This window comes from Oncorhynchus clarkii, chromosome 28 (genome assembly GCF_045791955.1).
Source record: "Oncorhynchus clarkii lewisi isolate Uvic-CL-2024 chromosome 28, UVic_Ocla_1.0, whole genome shotgun sequence".
NCBI lineage: Eukaryota > Metazoa > Chordata > Actinopteri > Salmoniformes > Salmonidae > Oncorhynchus > Oncorhynchus clarkii.
This window is the reverse complement of record NC_092174.1, coordinates 8,339,730-8,361,603: the sequence shown is the minus strand read 5'-3', so window position 1 is coordinate 8,361,603 and position 21,874 is coordinate 8,339,730. Positions and strand designations below refer to the sequence as shown.

The 21,874-nt window shown below is 43.2% G+C and overlaps 1 protein-coding gene across 1 annotated transcript; it reads left to right on the top strand.

Annotated features, from left to right (window-relative positions):
* The first annotated feature begins 35 nt into the window (after positions 1-35).
* On the top strand, positions 36-21,168 carry LOC139386506 (tyrosine-protein kinase JAK1-like). The gene is made up of 25 exons (XM_071132084.1): positions 36-388; positions 763-967; positions 2,138-2,261; positions 2,439-2,589; positions 2,711-2,874; positions 3,014-3,218; positions 3,396-3,542; positions 3,670-3,852; positions 4,308-4,465; positions 5,369-5,483; positions 5,746-5,935; positions 6,431-6,534; positions 6,769-6,924; positions 7,447-7,534; positions 7,977-8,104; positions 9,165-9,300; positions 9,382-9,533; positions 9,797-9,947; positions 10,069-10,163; positions 10,659-10,851; positions 10,957-11,081; positions 11,402-11,574; positions 11,813-11,930; positions 12,321-12,431; positions 17,946-21,168. The coding sequence occupies exons 2-25, from the start codon at positions 766-768 to the stop codon at positions 18,069-18,071; spliced, it is 3,495 nt and encodes a 1,164-aa protein (XP_070988185.1). The 5' UTR covers positions 36-388; positions 763-765; the 3' UTR covers positions 18,072-21,168.
* The last annotated feature ends 706 nt before the right edge of the window (positions 21,169-21,874 follow it).

Below are 21,874 nucleotides of genomic sequence, written 5' to 3'. Positions count from 1 at the left end.
GTGGCCATGCTGACAGTGTCCCTCAACCCCTTCCCGTTTTTTAACTGGCTGTTCAGTACAGCACCGTTTCCGTACAGCTGAACGTTCCAGAACGTAAAAACATACTGTTGTTTCCACTTTATTGATTTACTAAATAACCAATAGACGACTACATGGGCGTGGATTCGCGACAGCGTTTACGGGAATTGACAAGACGCTTGCTTGGAAGACTCACCGTCGAGACTTAGCAACTTCATTGCACAGGATTTAAAACCCTTATCGATCATACATGCTCAAAAACATCATCATAATAGGATAATATAAGTAGCCTACACTGATATTGGGCCGTTCTGGAAGAGAAAGTAATTTTTTTCAGACATTCGTGGACGGCATAAAGTAATAGACATAGGTGAGTTTCATTATGGGGCGTTTCATCATAGGTTATTGTCACTGGTCTACTGTAAGTACTGTAATACTGTAAGCAAGATGTTTATATTCAGATTTCCCTTAATTCACATACTCCGAGTTTAACATTCTGCTTTTTGAAGATACACGTGGATTTAAATATGAACAATATTTTTTGTTGTTGTCATCAATTAAAGATTTTGTACTTTTTCACCTTTACTTTCAGGTAGGCTATGATTTTGGATTAATCGGGTTTTAAATATATGAGCTAAAACGACATCAAAGTCACTATTACATATTATGCACTTATTAAAGCCATATAGTAGCCTACTATGGCTATATTTTCATCCTCTTAACATTTAATATTATCTTCTTTAGTGAATGCCTCGAAACAAGGCAATGGACATGGGCAGGCAGCTGTTGGTAAAGATGCAGAGGACGAGGAAGGGCAAGTTCACGCCAATCCCTGTATTACCACAGGGCCTCGAGGTCCACTTCTACCTGCGAGACTCTCACCAGCTGGAGTTTCTCCGGGGTTGTTACACTGCTGAGGAGCTGTGCACAGAGGCAGCCAAGAAGTGTGGTGAGTCTGAGTCAGTGTTACATACAAATAAATATATGGACATTAATACAGCAACATAATCATAGTTTATGTCCCCCCTCTTTGTTCACTCTTTCTACACTGCTCAAAAAAATAAAGGGAACACTAAAATATCACATCCTAGATCTGAATGTATGAAATATTCTTATTAAATACTTTTTTCTTTACATAGTTGAATGTGCTGACAACTAAATCACACATAAATTTGCCAATCTTGGTGTTCTCTGGCAAATGCCAAACATCCTGCACGGTGTTGGGCTGTAAGCACAACCCCCACCTGTGGACGTCGGGCCCTCATACCACCCTCATGGAGTCTGTTTCTGACCATTTGAGCAGACATCATGCACATTTGTGGCCTGCTGGAGGTCATTTTGCAGGGCTCTGGCAGTGCTCCTCCTTGCACAAAGGCGGAGGTAGCGGTCCTGCTGCTGGGTTGTTGCCCTCCTACGGCCTCCTCCACGTCTCCTGGTGTACTGGCCTGTCTCCTGGTAGCGCCTCCATGCTCTGGACACTACGCTGACAGACACAGCAAACCTTCTTGCCACATCTCGCATTGATGTGCCATCCTGGATGAGCTGTACTACCTGAGCCACTTGTGTGGGTTGTAGACTCCTTCTCATGCTACCACTAGAGTAAAAGCACCACCAGCATTCAAAAGTGACCAAAACAGCCAGGAAGCATAGGAACTGAGAAGTGGTCTGTGGTCCCCACCTGCAGAACCACTCCTTTATTGGGGGTGTCTTGCTAATTGCCTATAATTTCCACCTGTTGTCTATTCCATTTGCACAACAGCATGTGAAATTTATTGTCAATCAGTGTTGCTTCCTAAGTGGACAGTTTGATTTCACAGAAGTGTGATTGACTTGGAGTTACATTGTGTTGTTTAAGTGTTCCCTTTATTTTTTTGAGCAGTGTATTTTTCTCTCTCTTTCGCCCTCTCTGTCTCTTGCTCTCTCTCACACACAAACCCCTCTCACACTGTAAACTCTCTCAGACCAAAAGTCTTACTAAGATCTCTCACTCAGACTCAAACTCCAAGTCTTCTTTCCCCCTCCTGAGTTGCTCATCTGAATGTGTGTTATGGATAATGAATATGAAAGATAGCAACTTGCTGGTTCTTTGTTGAGGGAAATCATATCTCTCTCTTTTTAGGCATTTCACCTATTTGCTTCAATCTGTTTGCCTTGTATGACGAGGGCATGAACATCTGGTACCCTCCCAATCACACCTTCAAAATCGAGGAGAGCACTTGCTTAAAGCTCCACTATCGCATGAGGTAAGCCTAAGGATATGTTGCTCCTCAGTTTGACACAAATATTGAAGGAACAAAGCAGAGGTAATAATTTTTGATTGCAGCAGCACTTTGGTCTGCAAATTCGCAAATTTGAGATAAAAATAACTTTCCTACAAAAACTTCATACTGATATTGAAATACCCCTGTCTCTTTATCCAGGTTCTACTTCACCAACTGGCATGGTGCGAATGACAATGTGCCACGTGTTTGCAGACATGCCCTCAAGAGAAAGAACGGCAATGGGCCGAAGACCGAATCAGGGGGTACGGCACTCCTTGAGGCTGCCTCACTGAAGTATCTGTTTGCCCAGGTATAATTTTGCACCAAAAAAACTTTTATAGTGTTTAAAACAGTTGTATCCTCAAATGTAGAATTCTAGCATACACAATCATATATCCTGATTCATGTGTTTGTGCATTGGCTTTTCCCAGGGTCAGCATGACTTCCTGAAGGGGCGGGCCGCAGTGCGTAACCCTCAGAATGAAGAGGAGGCCCACTGTATTGAGAATGAGTGCCTGGGGGTGGCAGTGTTGTCTATCACACACAATGCCTTGGAGAAGAACATCGTCAACCCATATTTAGCAGGACAGATCAGGTAACTAATCGTCACTCACAAAGAGGTTCAAATTTAAGTTACTGTCTTGCTGTCGGTTTACCATCTTTCTTATACACACTCATGCACACACACACACATACATCCCCGACTCAACCAAATCTCTTTCCATCCCACCCAGCTATAAGAAATACATCCCAGAGAGCATGAACCAAATCATCAAGCAGCGGAACTTCCTGACACGACTCCGCATCTCCCGGGTGTTTCAGCACTTCCTTAACGAGTTCAACAACAAGACAGTGAAGAGCAACAAAGTCAACATCCATGACATCAAGGTCAAATACTTGGCTACGCTGGAGACTTTGACCTGTGGGTTCGGCTGTGAGGTGTGTAGCTAGATGTATTACAGTACCCATAATGCACTGCGTAACCATGCTTGCAGACACGCTATTAATTAAAGAAAGAATGGCACTGGGCCAAAGACGGAACCAGGTGGTACTCTAAAAGTCTGTGTAAAGTACTGTATGTGTAGCGAACATAATGGTATCCTGTCTCATTACAAGATGTACAAGCCTGAAGTGCTACGTGTTACTGACAGCGAAGGGGAGATCGAAGGAACACCCACTTCCTGTAACCAGGGTCAGCCCACCCAGTACCAAGTCCTTGTGTCTGGAAATACAGGGATCAAGTGGCGAAGGAAGCAACAGAATGTGAGTATAGTATTTTGTAGTTTAGAATGTGTAAATTATGGCATACATTGTATCATTATTATCTAAATGTCATCTGATATGTTGTTCATAAAGAGATAAAAACATTTAATGTTCATCTATTTCTCAGAATGCATGGACTGCCAAAGAGAAGAAAAAATCAAAAAAGTACAAAACCGACATCAACTGGAAGAACAAACCAGCTCAAGACGTTTCGAATGACTGGAAAACCTTCTCTGATTTCTATGAGATTACACACATCAACATCAAGGGCTCCACAGTCACTGTCCACAAGCAGGACAACAAAAAGATGGTAAAGTTTAATTGGTTTAAAGGTGCAATATGCAGAAATCGCCATATCCTGGTTGCTAAAATTGTAATAGTTTGCCTAATTTCAGTTAATGTGACAAAACAAGCAATGTATAGTGTAGATAATCATTGTACCATCTAAACCGATGTGAATATATATTTTCAATAACGAAAAATATTGTATTTTCAGCTGTTTGATGCTGGTGTACAAAACCAAAAGCAAAAGAGTCAAAAACTACATTTAAGAACAGGAATCATTGAATTTGATGGGGTCTCCCAAAAAGTTACATATTGCAGGTTTAAGCTTCAGAGGAAACTTAAACATTCAATCATGCTGAATATCTGAGTGAGCAATCTTGAATGAGACTCCGTCAGTGTATACTCTTATTACCCATTTTTTTCTTTCATATTGGACAAGCACCTCCATTGTCATTAGTTGTCGCTCTATCTCCACCACAGGAACTGAGCCTGGGTTTCCATGCAGAGGCATTGTCTTTTGCCACCCTCGTTGATGGATACTTCCGTCTGACAGTGGATGCACATCACTTCCTGTGTACAGATGTGGCCCCTCCCTCTGTGGTACAGAACCTGCAGGAAGGCTGTCATGGTCCAATCAGGTGAGCTTAAATATTCCCATTCATTGGTTAGAGAAAATGTAAATATTCATAAAATACAACATTTTTGTAATACTGTCAGATTATACAGATATCTTGGTCAGTAATCACATTTCCATCCACAGTTTTTATGCGAGTAAGGTCACATCGTATAGATAACAAAAAAATCACGACAGCCGTGTTGGAAATAGGAAGTTTCAGTCAATTTTATCATTTCTGACAGATCATTTGTTTTTTTGACGTGGTAGGATCATATCGAAGTGAACTTGGAGTCACGCGATGATATGGTGTGTGGTTCTCTCACTATAACTCGGGAAACCATGCAATTTATTCAGCTACAGATTAAATAAATGATGATGAACTTCACAGGATGGTGAAAGTGCACAGTGATGAGCTTGATGCACCTTTCCTTCCAATCAATATCGTCTTATTCTGGTGACATGATGATCGATGCTTGTCTGACATTTAACAAATATTCTCGCTCTTATCCATAATTATCTCATCATGTAGACTATCTGTACAGACTACCTGCACTGTATCTGTGATCTGTTGGTTAAAGCACACATGCCAAGACCAGAGTAGGCACATTTACTATTTAACAGAACAATTTTTGTGACCACTATTGGTCGAGTGGAAAATGAAGAAAAAAAACGTTCGATTTGAAAAACTACATTTTCTGTGCCCTACTTCACTGATTTTTGTGCACTGATTGTTATTCGCAACAAGTCCGTTTGGTGGAAACCCACCACTGGTTGGAAAATGCGCATATTTTAGAATATTCGGATGAAAATCTGTCGCCAATTGGTTGGAAACCTAGCTAGTGATACAGTAATACTGCTATACTAGTGTAGAAATGAGTTGATCCACCCCTTTTCCCATGATGTAATTTGGCCCCTCCCCCTCCAGCATGGACTACACCTCCCACAAGCTGCGTCAGGAGGGCAGGGAGGAGGGCATGTATGTGCTGCGCTGGAGCTGCATCGACTATGACCACATCATCCTGACTGTCAAATGCAATGAAGTACAGTACCACTTCCACCATCTGCCTCACCCACAGTCATTTAGACATGTATACAGCCACTCTCAGTTTCAGACAATGATACATTTGAACATTTTTGTGAGGCTTTCTCACTTTTAAAAACCTGGCGGCGCTATCATGTTAGTGACTATTATTTGACTGAACTGAATTCTGACAATTTGTTGCTGTAAAATGGTCTGTGTTAAATAAATTGGCTCGATTACTCTCTATACTTGTTCTCCTCTTCTTGGCTCTCCTGCTGTAGGCGGACCAGACCGATAGCCATCCGTACCGTAGCTTTAAGATCGAGGTGGGGCCGGAAGGCTACGGCCTGAGTGGTACAGCCCTGAGGCAGCCCTCTCTCAGGGAGCTGATGGAACAGCTGATTGGCCAGAGACTTAGTACAGACGGAGTCTTCTTCCAGCTCCGCAAGGCCTGCCCTCCGCAGCCCAGAGGTATGGTATGATACCCTGCCCCAATACTACACAAATCTAGAAAAAAAGGTGCTATCTAGAACCTAAAAGGGTTCTTCGGCTGTCCCCATACAATAACCCTTTTTGGTTCCAGGAACAACTCCCATTCCACAGAGGGTTCTACATGGATCCCAAAAGGGTTTTCTACCTGTAACCAAAAAAAGGGTTCTATCTGGAATCAAACAAGTTTGAGTACAGCTGAAGAACCCCTTTGGAACCCTTTTTTCTAAAGTGTATCACCACGGCACCTAATCCCTGACCATGGTCCTGCCCAGAGGTTTGGCACCTTATGCCATACAATACACCAGACCTGGATGTGTTATTCTCTTTATACCACTATCAAACAGGAAATGTTGCTCAGTAACAGTGGTTTTCCTGAATTCGGCAGCTCTGTCGCCTGTTCTCACGTCAGAGGGAGAAGATTGGTGTGTGTGTCTATATTGTTTCCCATTTCAGCTTTTTTTGTTTTTGTTTCAGAAATGTCTAACCTGCTACTAGTGACAAAGAGAGATGCAGAGCCGATGTACCCCGTACAGAGTCATGTCATCTTCCACAAGATCCTCAACGAGGACATAGTGCAGGTGTGTGTGTGTGTGTGTGCGTTTGTATATGTGGTTGTGTGTGTCTGTCTGCTTGTGTGGATTTGAATGTGCTTGTGTGTTTGCATGTTAGCCTTTACTATGTGTTTACAGTATGTTTGTGTGCACAGGATGCCCTACACTGCCAATACTACTATTTTATTTAATTTCCTTCGATCTACAAATAATGCTATTCTGTCCATAACCGTGTCTTGTGTCTCTCATATGTCTATATAGGAGGAGCACTTGGGCTGTGGCACCAGAACAAACATCTATGCTGGCAAATTTAAGATAAAGAGTGAGGAAGAGAAGGATGTGTGGGGTTCCCAAACCTACCACGAGGTGAAAGTGGTCCTGAAAGTGCTAGGGTCCCAACACAGAGACATCTCTATGGTGAGAACACACACATACTGTATAAACAAAAATTGGCTTTGTAAATGAATGTGATTGGCATACACATTAACCTTTTAATGCAGTGGGCTAAATCAGGGTCACACAGAGTGTTTCTTGGTAGTCTTAAACACATCTACTTTTGTTTCAAAGTATACACATCACACACATGGTTATGGGCTTAGAAAATAAGAAGACGCCTCTACCGTGTCAGGTATAGAGTTGAAGTGTATTACATTTTGAGATTACGTCCCAATATTACACTTTTATATACATCACAGAAGACTGAAATATAACAAAACCGTTTGACATAGAAACAGGATTTTGGGCTTAAAAAATATATATATATAAATGTTTATTAATTATGAAAAATATTAATAACATTCCACCCATGAGGCTAGTAGGTCATTTGACTGCAGGAAAGGGCTACCCCACATACACACCGCTCCTCCCTCCACCACCCATGTCTGACCTTGTGACTTCTCCTTTTGACTCTGACCTTTGACACTGAGCTCTTTCCGTTAGACTTTCTTTGAAACGGTCAGTATGATGCGTCAGGTGTCCCATCAACACATCACTCTGCTGCACGGTGTCTGTGTTCGCAACCATGACAGTAAGTCATCCTTCCTTCCTCTTATTTTGAATCTTCAACTGAGACTCTGCGATATGCCACAAGCCGCAGGAAGAACCTAAGTTAATGCAGATGAGCGCCATGCAAGACTATGTACTCGCATATCTGTGCATGTTCATGTGTACCCTTCACACTCCGACAACATGATATCGGCATGACAACAACTAGGGAGAAGTTTACCCTCCGCTTCACGCTCTTAGTTGTTGTGGAAGTTGATACCCGATACTGCTGATTAGTTTGCATCACTGAAGGTTAGGACATAGATTGTCTGCATATACCGTATATTGTGGAAAATGTCTGACAGCAAAAATAATAATTTTTTACATTTTTATTAAGTTGCAACCTACTCATACTTTTCTATCTGAAATAGGCTAGACTTTTTTTGAACCTCTGTGTGTGTATGTATGGTGTTGTCGCTGTTCAGATATCATTGTGGAGGAGCATGTGACGCTGGGTCCTCTGGATGTGTTCATGCGGGGACATCGTCTTGAACTCAGCGCCTCCTGGAAGTACCAGGTGGCCAAACAACTGACCGGCGCCCTCAGCTACCTGGTGAGATGTGATGAGACGAGACACAGTTGCGATTTGACACTACAGGGCCAAACCGAGCTGTACTGGGCTGCCCTGATGGAGGGGAAAAAACAGCATAGACCAGCATAAATGTCAAGCCTGTCCATGCTGGTCTCGCTGGCTGAATAGCTGGTCAAGCAGGTGATTCTGGTGACCAACTCATGCTGGTGTGCTGATGACCAGCTTATGCTGGTGATGCTGGTGGCCAAGCTGTTCTATGCTGGTCAATCTGGTCTGCAAAAGCACACCCATCATTATCGTATTTCCCAGATTGCTCTATTGCGATTGTTTTAATTGTTTGTTTCAATATCTGTGTTTTTGCATGTTCATTGGTTGATAAATTAATTGATGAATTAATCTTATGCTACACAAAGATAAATAACAGCCATTTTTCTGAACTAATCCAATCTGTTAGTTGACTTGTTGACCCCGTTATATAAATGGTTGTTCCAGTTTAGGTTGTCTCATTTATTCATTGTTCTAACACTGGCAGTCATTCTGAATGCCATTGTGGGTGAATAAAAGTTAAAATTGTTGGACATCCCCACTCTGACTGGATAGGAATTGAACATCACTTTGCAAGCCAGCATGTGACTTTACCAGTGTTGAAAACACAATGAAAGCTGGTCACCAACGAAATCACAGCGAAGGCTGGTCACCTGCGAAGGCATAAGAAGAAAAAAAAGAAGGCTGGTCACCAGCATGACCAGCCTATGCTGGTCTATGCAAAAAAGAAAATCCAAAATGGAGACCTGGTTATGCATTCTCCATAGTTACAGTTACTGGAACCGTGGTAGAAAGGACAATGTGAGCAGAAAATACCAGAGCCGGTCCAGTATGATTCAGGTTGACCCCATAGTATGAATCGGGCATAGACATGTGCCATTATAATAACATTGCATTCTATAATCTAATGTAGAATGTAATGGTCTTGGAACTTGGTGCCAACCTGGACAATACAGTAGTAGTAGTAGTTTGTCAAACTTGCATAGATCTATATGGCTCTAGACCTGACTCTTCCCTGTGTTCCTGTCCCCTACAGGAGGATAAGAAGCTGGTCCATGGCTATGTGTGTGCTAAGAACGTCCTAGTGGAGCGGGATGGCCTAGAGGGAGAGACTGGGCCCTTCATCAAACTGAGTAGCCCTGGGGTCTCCATCTCCGCACTCAACATACAAGGTGTGTGTGTGGTGTGTGCGTCTCTGTGTTTCTGGGTTCCCCCCCCCCCCCCCCAGCTGACAAGGCTGTGTTGTATTACAGAGTGTGTGGAGAGGATCCCATGGATCGCCCCAGAGTGTGTGAGGAACAGCCAGGCCCTGAGTGTTGCGGTGGATAAGTGGGGATTTGGCACCACACTGTGGGAGATCTGCTATGAGGGAGTTGCTCCTCTCAAGGACAAGAAACTCATAGAGGTACACCCACACTTCCCCTGACAAGACAGTGAGCAACACAATCTCTCACTCACAACCACCCCCAGACTCCTGCGACATAACCTAAGTATTCTTTAAAAAAAAATGTGTCCTTCATTTACCCAGGAGATATATCTATTTCAGAGGGGAGGTCTTGAGTTATTTAATTGAATACACCTAGCATATCACTTAGAAGCAAGATATTGGAATCACTATTGGAACAGTCTTGGTTCTGATCCATCTCCTCTCTTTCTCTCTGTGAGAAGAAGGAGATGTTTTACTCAGCCCAATGTTCCCTGGTGACCCCAGACTGCCCTCAGCTGGCTGAGCTCATCACCAAGTGCATGAACTACGACCCCAAGAGGAGGCCCTTCTTCAGGGCCATTGTCAGGGACCTCACCGGGGTGGCCGAGCAGAGTAAGAGGACAAACCTTTTTATCTGTCTCTGTTGTTCTTGTTGTTATTATCACCTGCATGCGTATGTGCATGTGTGCACCTGTGTTTACGTAGGGTTATCTCTGTGTGGCCCTTCCCCCAGACCCAGTCCTGCCACCTAGTAGGGTGCCCATCCAGGAAGTGGACCCCACTGTGTTTGATACGAGGTTCCTCAGGAAAATTGATAACCTGGGAGAGGTAGGGACTCTCTTAATACATGTATACTTTACTTTTGTGGTGCTTGTCCCCATTTTAAAGGGGCAATCTGGGATTGGTACGTACATTTTTACTTTTTAAAATTATAGCCATTGATTCGTGAAGAATATATCTTATATTTAATTTAACTAGGCAAGTCAGTTGCCTACCGGGGAACAGTGGGTTAACTGCCTTGTTCAGGGGCAGAACGACAGAACACCTTGTCAGCTCTGGGATTCGATCCAGAAACCCAACGCTCTAACCACTAGGCTACCTGCCACCCCAATGCTTCCTTGAGCTTAGTTTCATTGTCTTACCCATTCAGAATCCAAAATATGAGTGGCAAGGTGACCGCTTAGTTTTTTTCATCCTAGTAATACCCATGTAATGTGACGATTGAGGTATGTAATTGTGTGTGTGGTATGGATATGAACTATACTTGTTTGGGTTAATATGTGCTCTATAATTGTTCTTGTGTTGTGTGTGTCTACTGTGCAGGGTCACTTTGGTAAGGTGGAGCTGTGTCAGTATGACCCCCATGGGGACGGCCGAGGGGAGCTGGTGGCGGTCAAGTCTCTGAAGCCAAACAGCAAAGGCCAGCTGCCCTGCCACCTGAGAAGAGAGATAGATACCATGAGAGAACTGTACCACCACAACATTGTCAAATACAAAGGAGTGTGTAGCGAGGAGGGTGAGGAGGGCAATGCATGCACTCCTACATACACACCTAAATGCATACTGTATGTAAATATACAATACACACACACTTGTGTGAACATCGTGTTTCTTTGTCTAGGTGGGAGGACCACTAAGCTGATTATGGAGTACCTGCCAGCGGGGAGCCTGAAGGACTACCTTCCCAAAAGAAAACACCAGACTGACCTCACGAGACTTCTCAACTACGCCCTCCAGATCTGCCAGGTATTGTAGTATGGATCTTTATTAATGACCCCAAAAATTGAATTTCATTGTTTTAACTAGCCCCTATAGGTATTTATGTATGTACTGCGGTTTCTGATTATGGAGAGAGTTGGACATTCTAAAGCATCGCAGTCCTTGTTTATATAAACTTTCTGCTACTTTCAAAGAAATGAACATCGTCGGTAACTGTGGCTAGTACTATATGGGAAAGTTGTGTTGGAATGTTTCAACGACTTCGAGAAACCACACGACTGCCAGGTAAATAGCTATAAAAGTATACAAACTATAAAAACAAGTGAAAATGTGTGTGTCTCTCTCAGGGAATGGATTACTTGGGATCACAGCGGTTCATCCACCGGGATTTGGCGGCCAGGAACGTTCTGGTGGAGAACGAGAGCACAGTGAAGATCGCAGACTTTGGCCTGACCAAGAGCATGAAGGAGGACAAGAGTTACTACACTGTCAAAGAGGACACCGAAAGCCCTGTGTTCTGGTGAGAAACATAGAAATAGAATGACAAGGCCAGGTCCCAGAACTTAACTTGATGGTTCACTCCCAAAACAAAGAGATAAGGTCACATTTAAAAGCCTGGAAGCCAGTCTATCGTTGCTATCTGTGATGGATCAGATTAAAACCTCTAATGATTTTGACAGGTTGGGGCTCATTGTATTGATAAGTAGATACCAGGTTTTTTTGGAAAACATTTTGCTACAGTATGTGTTGCCTTGTAGGTATGCTCCTGAGTGCCTAATGGGCTCTAAGTTCTACCCTGCGTCTGACGTGTGGTCTTTCGGAGTGACCCTCTATGAGCTGATGACCTACTGCGAGTCAAGCAGCAGTCCTGAGCCGGTAAAGAACTTTCTCTCTGTGTTTACCTCACTTCACTATGAAAATAGTTTGATACAAATTTGTTAAACTTTATTGATTTGACAAAACACTAGGAGTCAGACATTTTAACATGTCCTGTATCTGATGTCTTCTTTCATCAAGCTAGCTAGCCCTTGTCTGTTATGGGATCAAATTATTCTGCAATTCAATACTCTGACCTTTCTCCCTAAGTGTGCACTTCATGGATTTTAAAGAAAATGACTGGAGGAAACTCCTTCCCCAAGCTTGCACCAATCCAATCCTTTTAAATGCATGGGAAGAAGTGCATGAGTGTATACTTTGAGAGAAAAAACTTGGGTGTAGGTACGGCCATCTGTTTTGGTTTTGATCATGTGACATGGTTGTTCACAGGTATTTTTGAAGTTGCTTAGTCCAAGCGAGGGTAAGATGACTCTCACCCGATTGGTGGAATTTCTGATAGACGGCAAGAGGCTGCCATGTCCACCTCGCTGCCCAGACACGGTAAGAGAACTCCGGGAAGTGGTGTCATCTGTTCACCAAGGCTGTAGTCTTTCCTTCTCTTTCATCTGAAAGCTAAAGCTCCGGGATGAGGTTTTCCCGAGGTACAGGTTTAGGATCAGCTTCCGATCCCCCAATCCTAAACTTAACCATTAGTGGGGGAAATGCTAAATAGACCCAAGATCAGCGTCTAAGGGCAACTTCGCTCCAAACTAAAGATAATAGTACCCTTTCTAAAAACACATTCAGTAGTGTTATTCTATACTTAAACTATCCTCAATAGGAACGAGTGGGAATAGAACATCCTGCACATCCGATGGTTCCGAGCAGGTGCTGGGCTATCAAAGTAAATGTTTACGGCATTCACTCACTGCTGTAGAATGCAGAGAAAAATGGGGCAATTCAAGAGGGTGCTATGAAATGAATGTCAAAACTTAGGGCAAATAAAACTGTCATTACACATTATCTAGAATGAATCATTACATTGTTCTCTACAATATTATAACCTTAATATACTTATACTTGACTGTTGATTTAAATAGAAACGTTACTATTTAGAGGTGCTTCTGCTGGTTGGACCAATCAAAATCAACGTGATACCGTCATCATTTTTACCTCCAGGTCCTTCACTTTCATTGCCTATAACCACGATCAATCTGCATTGAGAGGGGCCGTTTCTATGGCGATTTAAAGGGAAAGACTAAATGAATGGCTTCTGGTTGGGATATGTATGTGTCATCCCCACAGTGACCATACATACACATCCCAACCAGAAGCCACGGATTACAGACAACATCCGCACTGAGCTAAAGACAAGAGCTGCCGCTTTCAAAGAGCGGGACACTAATCTGGACGCTTAGAAGTAATCCTGCTATGCCCTCCGACCAACCATCAAACAGGCAAAGAATAAAGGACTAAGATTGAATCCTACTACACCGGCTCTGATGCTCGTCGGATGTGGCAGGACTTGCAAACTATTACCGATTACAAAGGGAAACCCAGCCATGAGCTGACCAGTGACGCAAGCCTACCAAATGAGCTAAATGCCTTCTATACTCGCTTTGAGGCAAGCAACACTGAACCATGCATGAGAGCACCAGCTGTTCCGAACGACTGTGGTCACGCTCTCTGTAGCTGATGTCAGTAAGACCTTTTAAACGCGTCAACATTCACAAGACCGCAGGGCCAGACGGATTACCAGGACTCCATACTCAGAATGCTCTGATCAACTGGCAAGTGTCTTCACTGACATTTTCAATCTCTACCTGACCGATTTGAAAAGACCACCGTAGTCCCTGTGCTCAAGAACACCAAGGTAACCTGCCTAAATGACTACCACTCTGTAGCACTCACGTCTGTAGCAAAGAAGTGCTTTGAAAGGCTGGTCATTGTTCACATCAACAGCATCCTCTCGGATATCCTAGACCCACTCCAATTCGCATACCGCCCCAACAGATCCACAGATGACACAATCTCCATTGTACTCCACACTGCCCTTTCCCACCTGGACAAAAGCAACACATACGTGAGAATATTGTTTGCTGACTACAGCTCAGTGTTCAACACCATAGTGCCCTCAAAGCTCATCACTAAGCTAAGGATCCTGGGACTAAACACATCCCTCTGCAACTGAATCCTGGACTTCCTGACAGGCTGCCCCCAGGTGGTAAGGGTAGGCAACAACCCATCTGCCACGCTAATCCTCAACACGGAGGCCCCTCAGGGGTGTGTGCTTAGTCCCCTCCTGTACTCCCTGTTCACACACACACAACTGCGTGGCCACGCACGACTCCAACACCATCATTAAGTTTGCCGATGACACAAGGGTGGTAGGCCTGATCACCGACAACAGTGAGACAGCGTGGAGGGAGGAGGTCAGAGACCTGGAAGTGTGGTGTGCACGACAACGCCTATTCCCTCTCAGGAGACTGAAAAGATTTGTCATGGGTCCTCAGATCCTCAAAGTTCTACAGCTGCACCATCGAGAACATCTGGTTGCATTACCGCTTGGTATGGCAACTGCTCTGCATTTGGCCGCAAGGTGTTACAGAGGGTAGTGCATACGGCCCAGTACATCACTGGGGCCAAGCTCCCGGCCATCGCGGATCTCTACACCAGGTGGTGTCAGAGGAAGGCCCTAAAAATTGGCAAAGACCCCAGCCACCCTAGTCATAGTGTTCTCTCTGCTACCGCAAGTCTAGGTCCAAAAGGCTCCCTAACAGCTCCTATCCCTAACTACTATCCCTAACTACTACACTGCTAAACAGTTAATGAAATGGCTACCCGGACTATTTGCATTGACCCCCTTTTTTATGCTGCTACCACTTACCCACTGTTTATTATCTAGCTACATGTAGTCTTTACCCCTACCCACATGTACATATTACCTGGACTAACCGCTGTACCCCAGCACATTGACATGGTACTGGTAGCTAGGGTTGCAAAGGGTCGGAAACTTTCCGGGAAATTTTCCATGGGAAGTTAAGCCCTGGAATTTGGGGGATTTTGCTTAAATTCATCAGAAAAGTTTGCTTATAACAGTGAACTTTTTTTGTGGGATACACAAGGCAATTCAAGGTCTTGTGGCATATTTTGGTTAAACTATCCCCAATTCAATGGAATTGCAACCCTCTGCATGCACAGTGCGCTCTTCCATCACATGTACAGCTGATTCTCAAGATCTTACACACTAATGAGATGCTATTGAGCCCACACTACTACACTGTTGGAGCCAAGGACTACATGCTTTCTTTGAAGTTTTGATTACAATACTGGGTGGGGTGAATATACACTGCTCAAAAAAATAAAGGGAACACTTAAACGACACAATGTAACTCCAAGTCAATCACACTTCTGTGAAATCAAACTGTCCACTTAGGAAGCAACACTGATTGAGAATACATTTCACATACTATTGTGCAAATGGAATAGACAACAGCTGGAAATTATAGGCAATTAGCAAGACACCCCCAATAAAGGAGTGGTTCTGCAGGTGGGGACCACAGACCACTTCTCAGTTCCTATGCTTCCTGGCTGATGTTTTGGTCACTTTTGAATGCTGGCGGTGCTTTCACTCTAGTGGTAGCATGAGACGGAGTCTACAACCCACATAAGTGGCTCAGGTAGTGCAGCTCATCCAGGATGACACATCAATGCGAACTGTGGCAAGAAGGTTTTCTGTGTCTGTCAGCGTAGTGTCCAGAGCATGGAGGCGCTACCAGGAGACAGGCCAGTACATCAGGAGACGTGGAGGAGGCCGTAGGAGGGCAACAACCCAGCAGCAGGACTGCTACCTCCGCCTTTGTGCAAAGGAGGAGCAGGAGGAGCACTGCCAGAGCCCTGCAAAATGACCTCCAGCATGCCACAAATGTGCATGTGTCTGCTCAAACAGTCAGAAACAGACTCCATGAGAGTGGTATGAGGGCCCGACGTCCACAGGTGGGGGTTGTGCTTACAGCCCAACACCGTGCAGGACGTTTTTCATTTGCCAGAGAACACCAAGATTGGCAAATTCGCCACTGGCGCCCTGTGCTCTTCACAGATGAAAGCAGGTTCACACTGAGCACGTGACAGACGTGACAGTCTGGAGACGCCTTGGAGAACGTTCTGCTGCCTGCAACATCCTCCAGCATGACCGGTTTGGCGGTGGGTCAGTCATGGTGTGGGGTGGCATTTCTTTGGGGGGCCGCACATCCCTCCATGTGCTCGCCAGAGGTAGCCTGACTGCCATTAGGTACAGAGATGAGATCCTCACACCCCTTGTGAGACCATATGCTGGTGCGGTTGGCCCTGGGTTCCTCCTAATGCAAGACAATGCTAGACCTCATGTGGCTGGAGTGTGTCAGCAGTTCCTGCAAGAGGAAGGCATTGATGCTATGGACTGGCCCGCCCGTTCCCCAGACCTGAATCCAATTGAGCACATCTGGGACATCATGTCTCGCTCCATCCACCAATGCCACGTTGCACCACAGACTGTCCAGGAGTTGGCGGATGCTTTAGTCCAGGTCTGGGAGGAGATCCCTCAGGAGACCATCCGCCACCTCATCAGGAGCATGCCCAGGCATTGTAGGGAGGTCATACAGGCATGTGGAGGCCACACACACTACTGAGCCTAATTTTGACTTGTTTTAAGGACATTACATCAATGTTGGATCAGCCTGTAGTGTGGTTTTCCACTTTAATTTTGAGTGTGACTCCAAATCCAGACCTCCATGGGTTGATAAATTTGATTTCCATTGATAATTTTTGTGTGATTTAGTTGTCAGCACATTCAACTATGTAAAGAAAAAAGTATTTAATAAGAATATTTAATTAATTCAGATCTAGGATGTGTTATTTTAGTGTTCCCTTTATTTTTTTGAGCAGTGTATATGGTGCACAAAATAAATGTAATAAATAAGTAGAAAAAATGCTTATCCAAATTTTTCTAGGCCTATCCTCCCCCCAAAAAAGTCTGGCTACGCCCCTGGTGTAATGATCATGCTGTTTAATCAGCTTCTTGATATGCCACACCTGTCAGGTGGATGGATTATCTTGGCAAAGGAGAAATGCTCACTAACAAGGATGTAAACAAATTTGTGCAAAACATTTGAGAGAAATAAGCTGGAAATTTGTACAATACATGCAATACAAACAGATTGTCATAGCTAGCCACCACGCATAAAATGCAGTAGTATGAATCTGTAAGTAGCTAAAGCTAACCAACTAGGTTCATTGTTAGCTAGCAATCAAGTTAAGGTTTGCTAGCTAGCTAATAATACACAATACATACTCTTTAACTTGCAATGGAAACAACTTTCTGCCTAAATTAGAAACGTATGATATCTGAAAATGCAGCTAGACTCTTACCCATATACATGGAGGAACACTTCATGGCGGAACCCCTTAAACGAAGTAAGACGTCCTGTGTATTTTTTCCGTTTTGTTTGTACAGCATGTTTGGCCCGTTTTGCACTCCGGTTCACACTGACCGTGTGCAGAAAGTAGTCCACCACGACTTTTCCCCACTGATCCTTGTCGATAGTGCCTGCTAAATTCAGGGCAGCAATGTTGTTGAGAGCAGTAGCAACGCTTTTGCAGTTCTACATGGCTAACATATCTTTCAAAAAAGCTTCAGTAGCAAGGATTATCTACTTACTGAGCAGCTCAAGTTATAGACCGAAGCATGCCACATGGCAGACCAATCTGAACCCATCTCTCGGCATGTCCAGCCCATCCATTATCTCAACCAATCATGGCTAGCGTGAAGGTTCCTGTACTTTTATGTAGGCTAAACCAACTAGGCTTGTAATTTAACAATTATATTCTTATTTACAGATGGCATACAAGTTTGTTATTAAGGCACATGAAAGTTCACTTGTTCCCGAAGGTATTTCTGTAAAAGAAAACGCATTTTGATGGAGAGAATAGTTTTTTCAAATGCCTCTCCTGTGAAGGAGTGACGTGCGACATACTCATACATATCTCTCTCCCTTTCTTTGTGTGTGTGTGTGTGTGTGTGTGCGTGTGCGTGCACAGGTGTACTCTCTGATGAGGAGGTGTTGGGAGTTTGACCCGGCGAACAGGATCCAGTTCAAAGGCCTGATCACAGAGCTGGAGACGCTGCTGGACGAGAGGAACAGAGGAGATAGACTGGCTGTCTGAAGTGCTAGAGCTCACACATAGTTGGAAATATACAATAATATAACATACACTGAGTATACCAAAACATTAGGAACACCTTCCTACTATTGAGTTGCTCCCCCCACCCCTTTTTGCCCTCAGAACAGCATCAATTCGTCGGGGCATGGACCCTGCAAGGTGTCGAGAGTGTTCCACAGGGATGCTGGCCCATGTTGACTCCAATGCTTCCCAAAGTTGTGTCAAGTTGTGTGGATGTCCTTTGGGCGGTGGATCATTCTTGATACACCCGGAAAACAGGTTCTGCTTGAAAAACCCAGCGTTGCAGTTCTTGACACAAACCGGTGGGCCTGGCACCTACACCGTTCAAAGGCACTTACATTTCTTGCACATCACCCTCCGAATGGCACAAATACTCAATCCATGTCTCAAGGCTTAAAAATCATTATTTAACCTTTCTCCTTCCCTTCATCTACACTGTTTGAAGGGAATTTAACAAGTGACATCAGTAAGGGATCATAGCTTTCACCTGGATTCACCTGGTCAGTCTGTCGTGGAAAGAGCAGGTGTTCTTAATGTTTTGAACACACAGTGTGTATGCCATTTAGCAAACGCATCTATCCAAATAGACGGATGGATGGATGAAAAGGCAGACAGGCTGACAGACCGACTAATGTCAGTTAACAGAAACAGACAGACGCATGTTAGCACAGATGGACTGACAGACAGACTGACATTGACTACTACATTGACTACTACAGACATAAAAATAGTAATCTAGCACAGACAAACCGATCAACATACACATGCACCGACAGACCAACACACAGAAAGACGTAAACCATCACTGACAGACAGAAAGACACACAGAAAGCACAGGAAGGACAAAAGCTACATTTCTTTACAATACAGAAACACATTGCCCAGATGTGGGCTTGATGTATATACTTTTCCACATACTGTACATATACAGTAACTCAAACGTATTCTGACCTTCAAATGCATGCTGCTGTCATTCACTATGTTCTTTAGTACAGTATTTGTTTCTTTCTTTTTACAAGCTATTGATACACATTGTAAGTTAAATAGGACCCTTTTCGATAACTGGGTTAGTTCATTTTGTAAGGATGAAAGACATTGAGGCGGTAATTTGCGTTAGCCGACAAACAGATAACGTTTTTTTTAGCCGGTGTCAGAGGTGTAACCAATGATGTATATAAACCCTGGATTGCTGATGCTATGCATTGGCCAATTAGAGGCTTTGAAGCCACCGGTTGGGTATATTGGCACTCCCCAGAAGAAGCAGTCCTCCATAGGAATTCTATAGTATTTCCATTAATTGTTTCAAGGACAAAATTGCATGTATTTAAGTACTTTTCTTGTTGTATCGGGGACATTAACATTTGTATGTTTAGCTCAGATAATATACTTAAAAAGTATGCATCAACTTGTCTGTAATAGAATAAATGTGGCAACAAATTTATTCTATAGCTTCCAAGCTATTTTTTACAATGGTGGGGGAGTGCCCCCTGTCAGTCTTCTAGTGTGTATATATATTATTGGGTGGAAATCTTACTACAAGCTCTACACAGGCGCAAGATTCGGAGTGTTGCAAAAAAGGGACGGCTCCTTATAATACGATGCTATTTACTGCCTGAAAATTGAGACACACTGTATCATTCCTTCCGCAGCTGTGGGGGTAGTGTTTGTCGCTTGGTTCCTTGATCTAATCTGTAGGCTACAGAGGCTATTTATCATCACAGTAGCCCATTTTGCATTGAAATATATTCTCAGTGACTGTTCAAACAGTAAACCACACGACAAGAATCCACCCCAAAAGGCATTTTAGTTTAGAAGTAATAACTATTGATTCAGGCTATTGCGAAATGGTAGAACCTGCTGTAGTCAACTAGCTAGCCATGTGCATTTTTCTCTATTACCAAAACATGATGTTCTATTTTTAGCTGATATGGGAATGAATACACAAGCAGCATATCAAACTGGGATAATGTTTTAGGTTACACCGGCAAGTATACAAATATTTGCCAGGGCATATTTTTTTAAATTATAAATCTGATTATTTCACATGGAGATGTGGGAAGGTAAAAAGGCAAGCTAGCTTGAAATGTTTTAGCCAGGCTAAAGCCAGCTAGCCATGCTGCCAGCTAGCCATGCTGCCAGCTAGCTACTACTAGCAAGGGAAGGCAATAGTTCCTTGCCTTCACAAAATGGAAAGACTAAAATATTAAAACTTTGCTATTGCCCCCTAGTCAATGGGAGTGGAACCGGTGAGGATATCATGTTAATAAAGTTGTCCGCTACTCCAAAAATCCCACTCCACCCACGTGTGTACACGTAGATCAACAGAATAAAGCTTGTAGTAACCTTTAAACTTCAATAGCTTTCACCCCATAATTGATTGAACCTTTATTTAACTAGGCTAATCAGTCAACTGTGTTAGAACTGTCAAATCTGTGAGCCCAATTGAGAAGATTATTTCACACATTCCAGTGTTCAAACTGCTGCATGGGATTTCTACTCATGATGCGACTAGGTGTGTCCAATGGCGATAGGTAACGCAGGGGACCCTTGTGGATTTGACAGCTCTTAACGCAGTTATACCTCCGATAGCGCCTAAACTAAAGCAATGAAAAGCAATGCATTTGTTGGCTAATGCGGGTTACCGCTGATCTGATTTAAGCCTGGCCTGCATCTTTAAGGCATGCACTTTTAATATTATTTTAGAATACGCTAAGGGTTCTAATCTGCGAGAATATCTCCTACAATTTTGGGCCGATTTTCTTCATTTTAGGCTCATCGTCCCACATGGGATTATCCACTTCATATTCCGCTGTGTTTTGTATACATTTTCCTGGTTTATGTGTTTGGAATTCCACGGTTACTATTGCATTATCCTGCCAAAACTCTGAATCGATATTCACGTCATAAGGAATTCCCCTCGACCACGCCCAACAAATTGAGGGAAACAAACATTCTTTCCCATTGACCCCCATTGTAAAAGAGCCAACTTGGTTGTTTATTTCTAATCCCTTAATATTATTGTTTGACCTCATTTTAACAGCTAACATTTCGATGGCAATAATAAATCGATATGCCGATAGTGGACAACCTTGTTTTACTTCTCCAGATATAGTTTACAACTTTCTGAGATGTAGCCATTATTTACTATTTTACACCTAGGGTTGCTATACATAACTTTAACCCATTTTATAAGAGATTCCCCAAAATTTAAATATTCTAGGCATTTATATATTAACTCCAGTCGTACTTTATCAAAAGCCTTTTCAAATTCAGCTATGAAAACCAGGCCTGGTGTCCCCGATATTTCATGGTGTTCTTTTGTTTCCAGTACTTGTCTTATATTATCTCCAATGTATCGTCCATGTAAAAAAACTGTCTGATTAGGATGAATAATATCTGACAATACTTTTTTAATTCTATGCGCCAAGCATTATGCTAGGATTTTTGCATCACATCACTGAAGTGTAAGAGGTCTCCAATTTTTTTAATGAACTGGATCTTTATATATACACCACTTGGGTCCTGTTTCAGTAATAATGAGATCAGACCTTGTTGCGTGTCTGATAAACTACCATTTTATATAGGAGTGGTTAAAACATGCTAATGATGGTCCTCTGAGTATATCAAAAAAAGGTTTTGTATGCTTTCACAACTTCCATTGATAGGGCAGAGACATGAGCATCTCGTCATTATATACAGAGCTCTGGTTTCAGCCTCTTGAGAATTGGAAATGAAAGTTGGCATGTGGACAGTGCTCTGTTAGGATGCTGGCTTCCCCTAAAGTA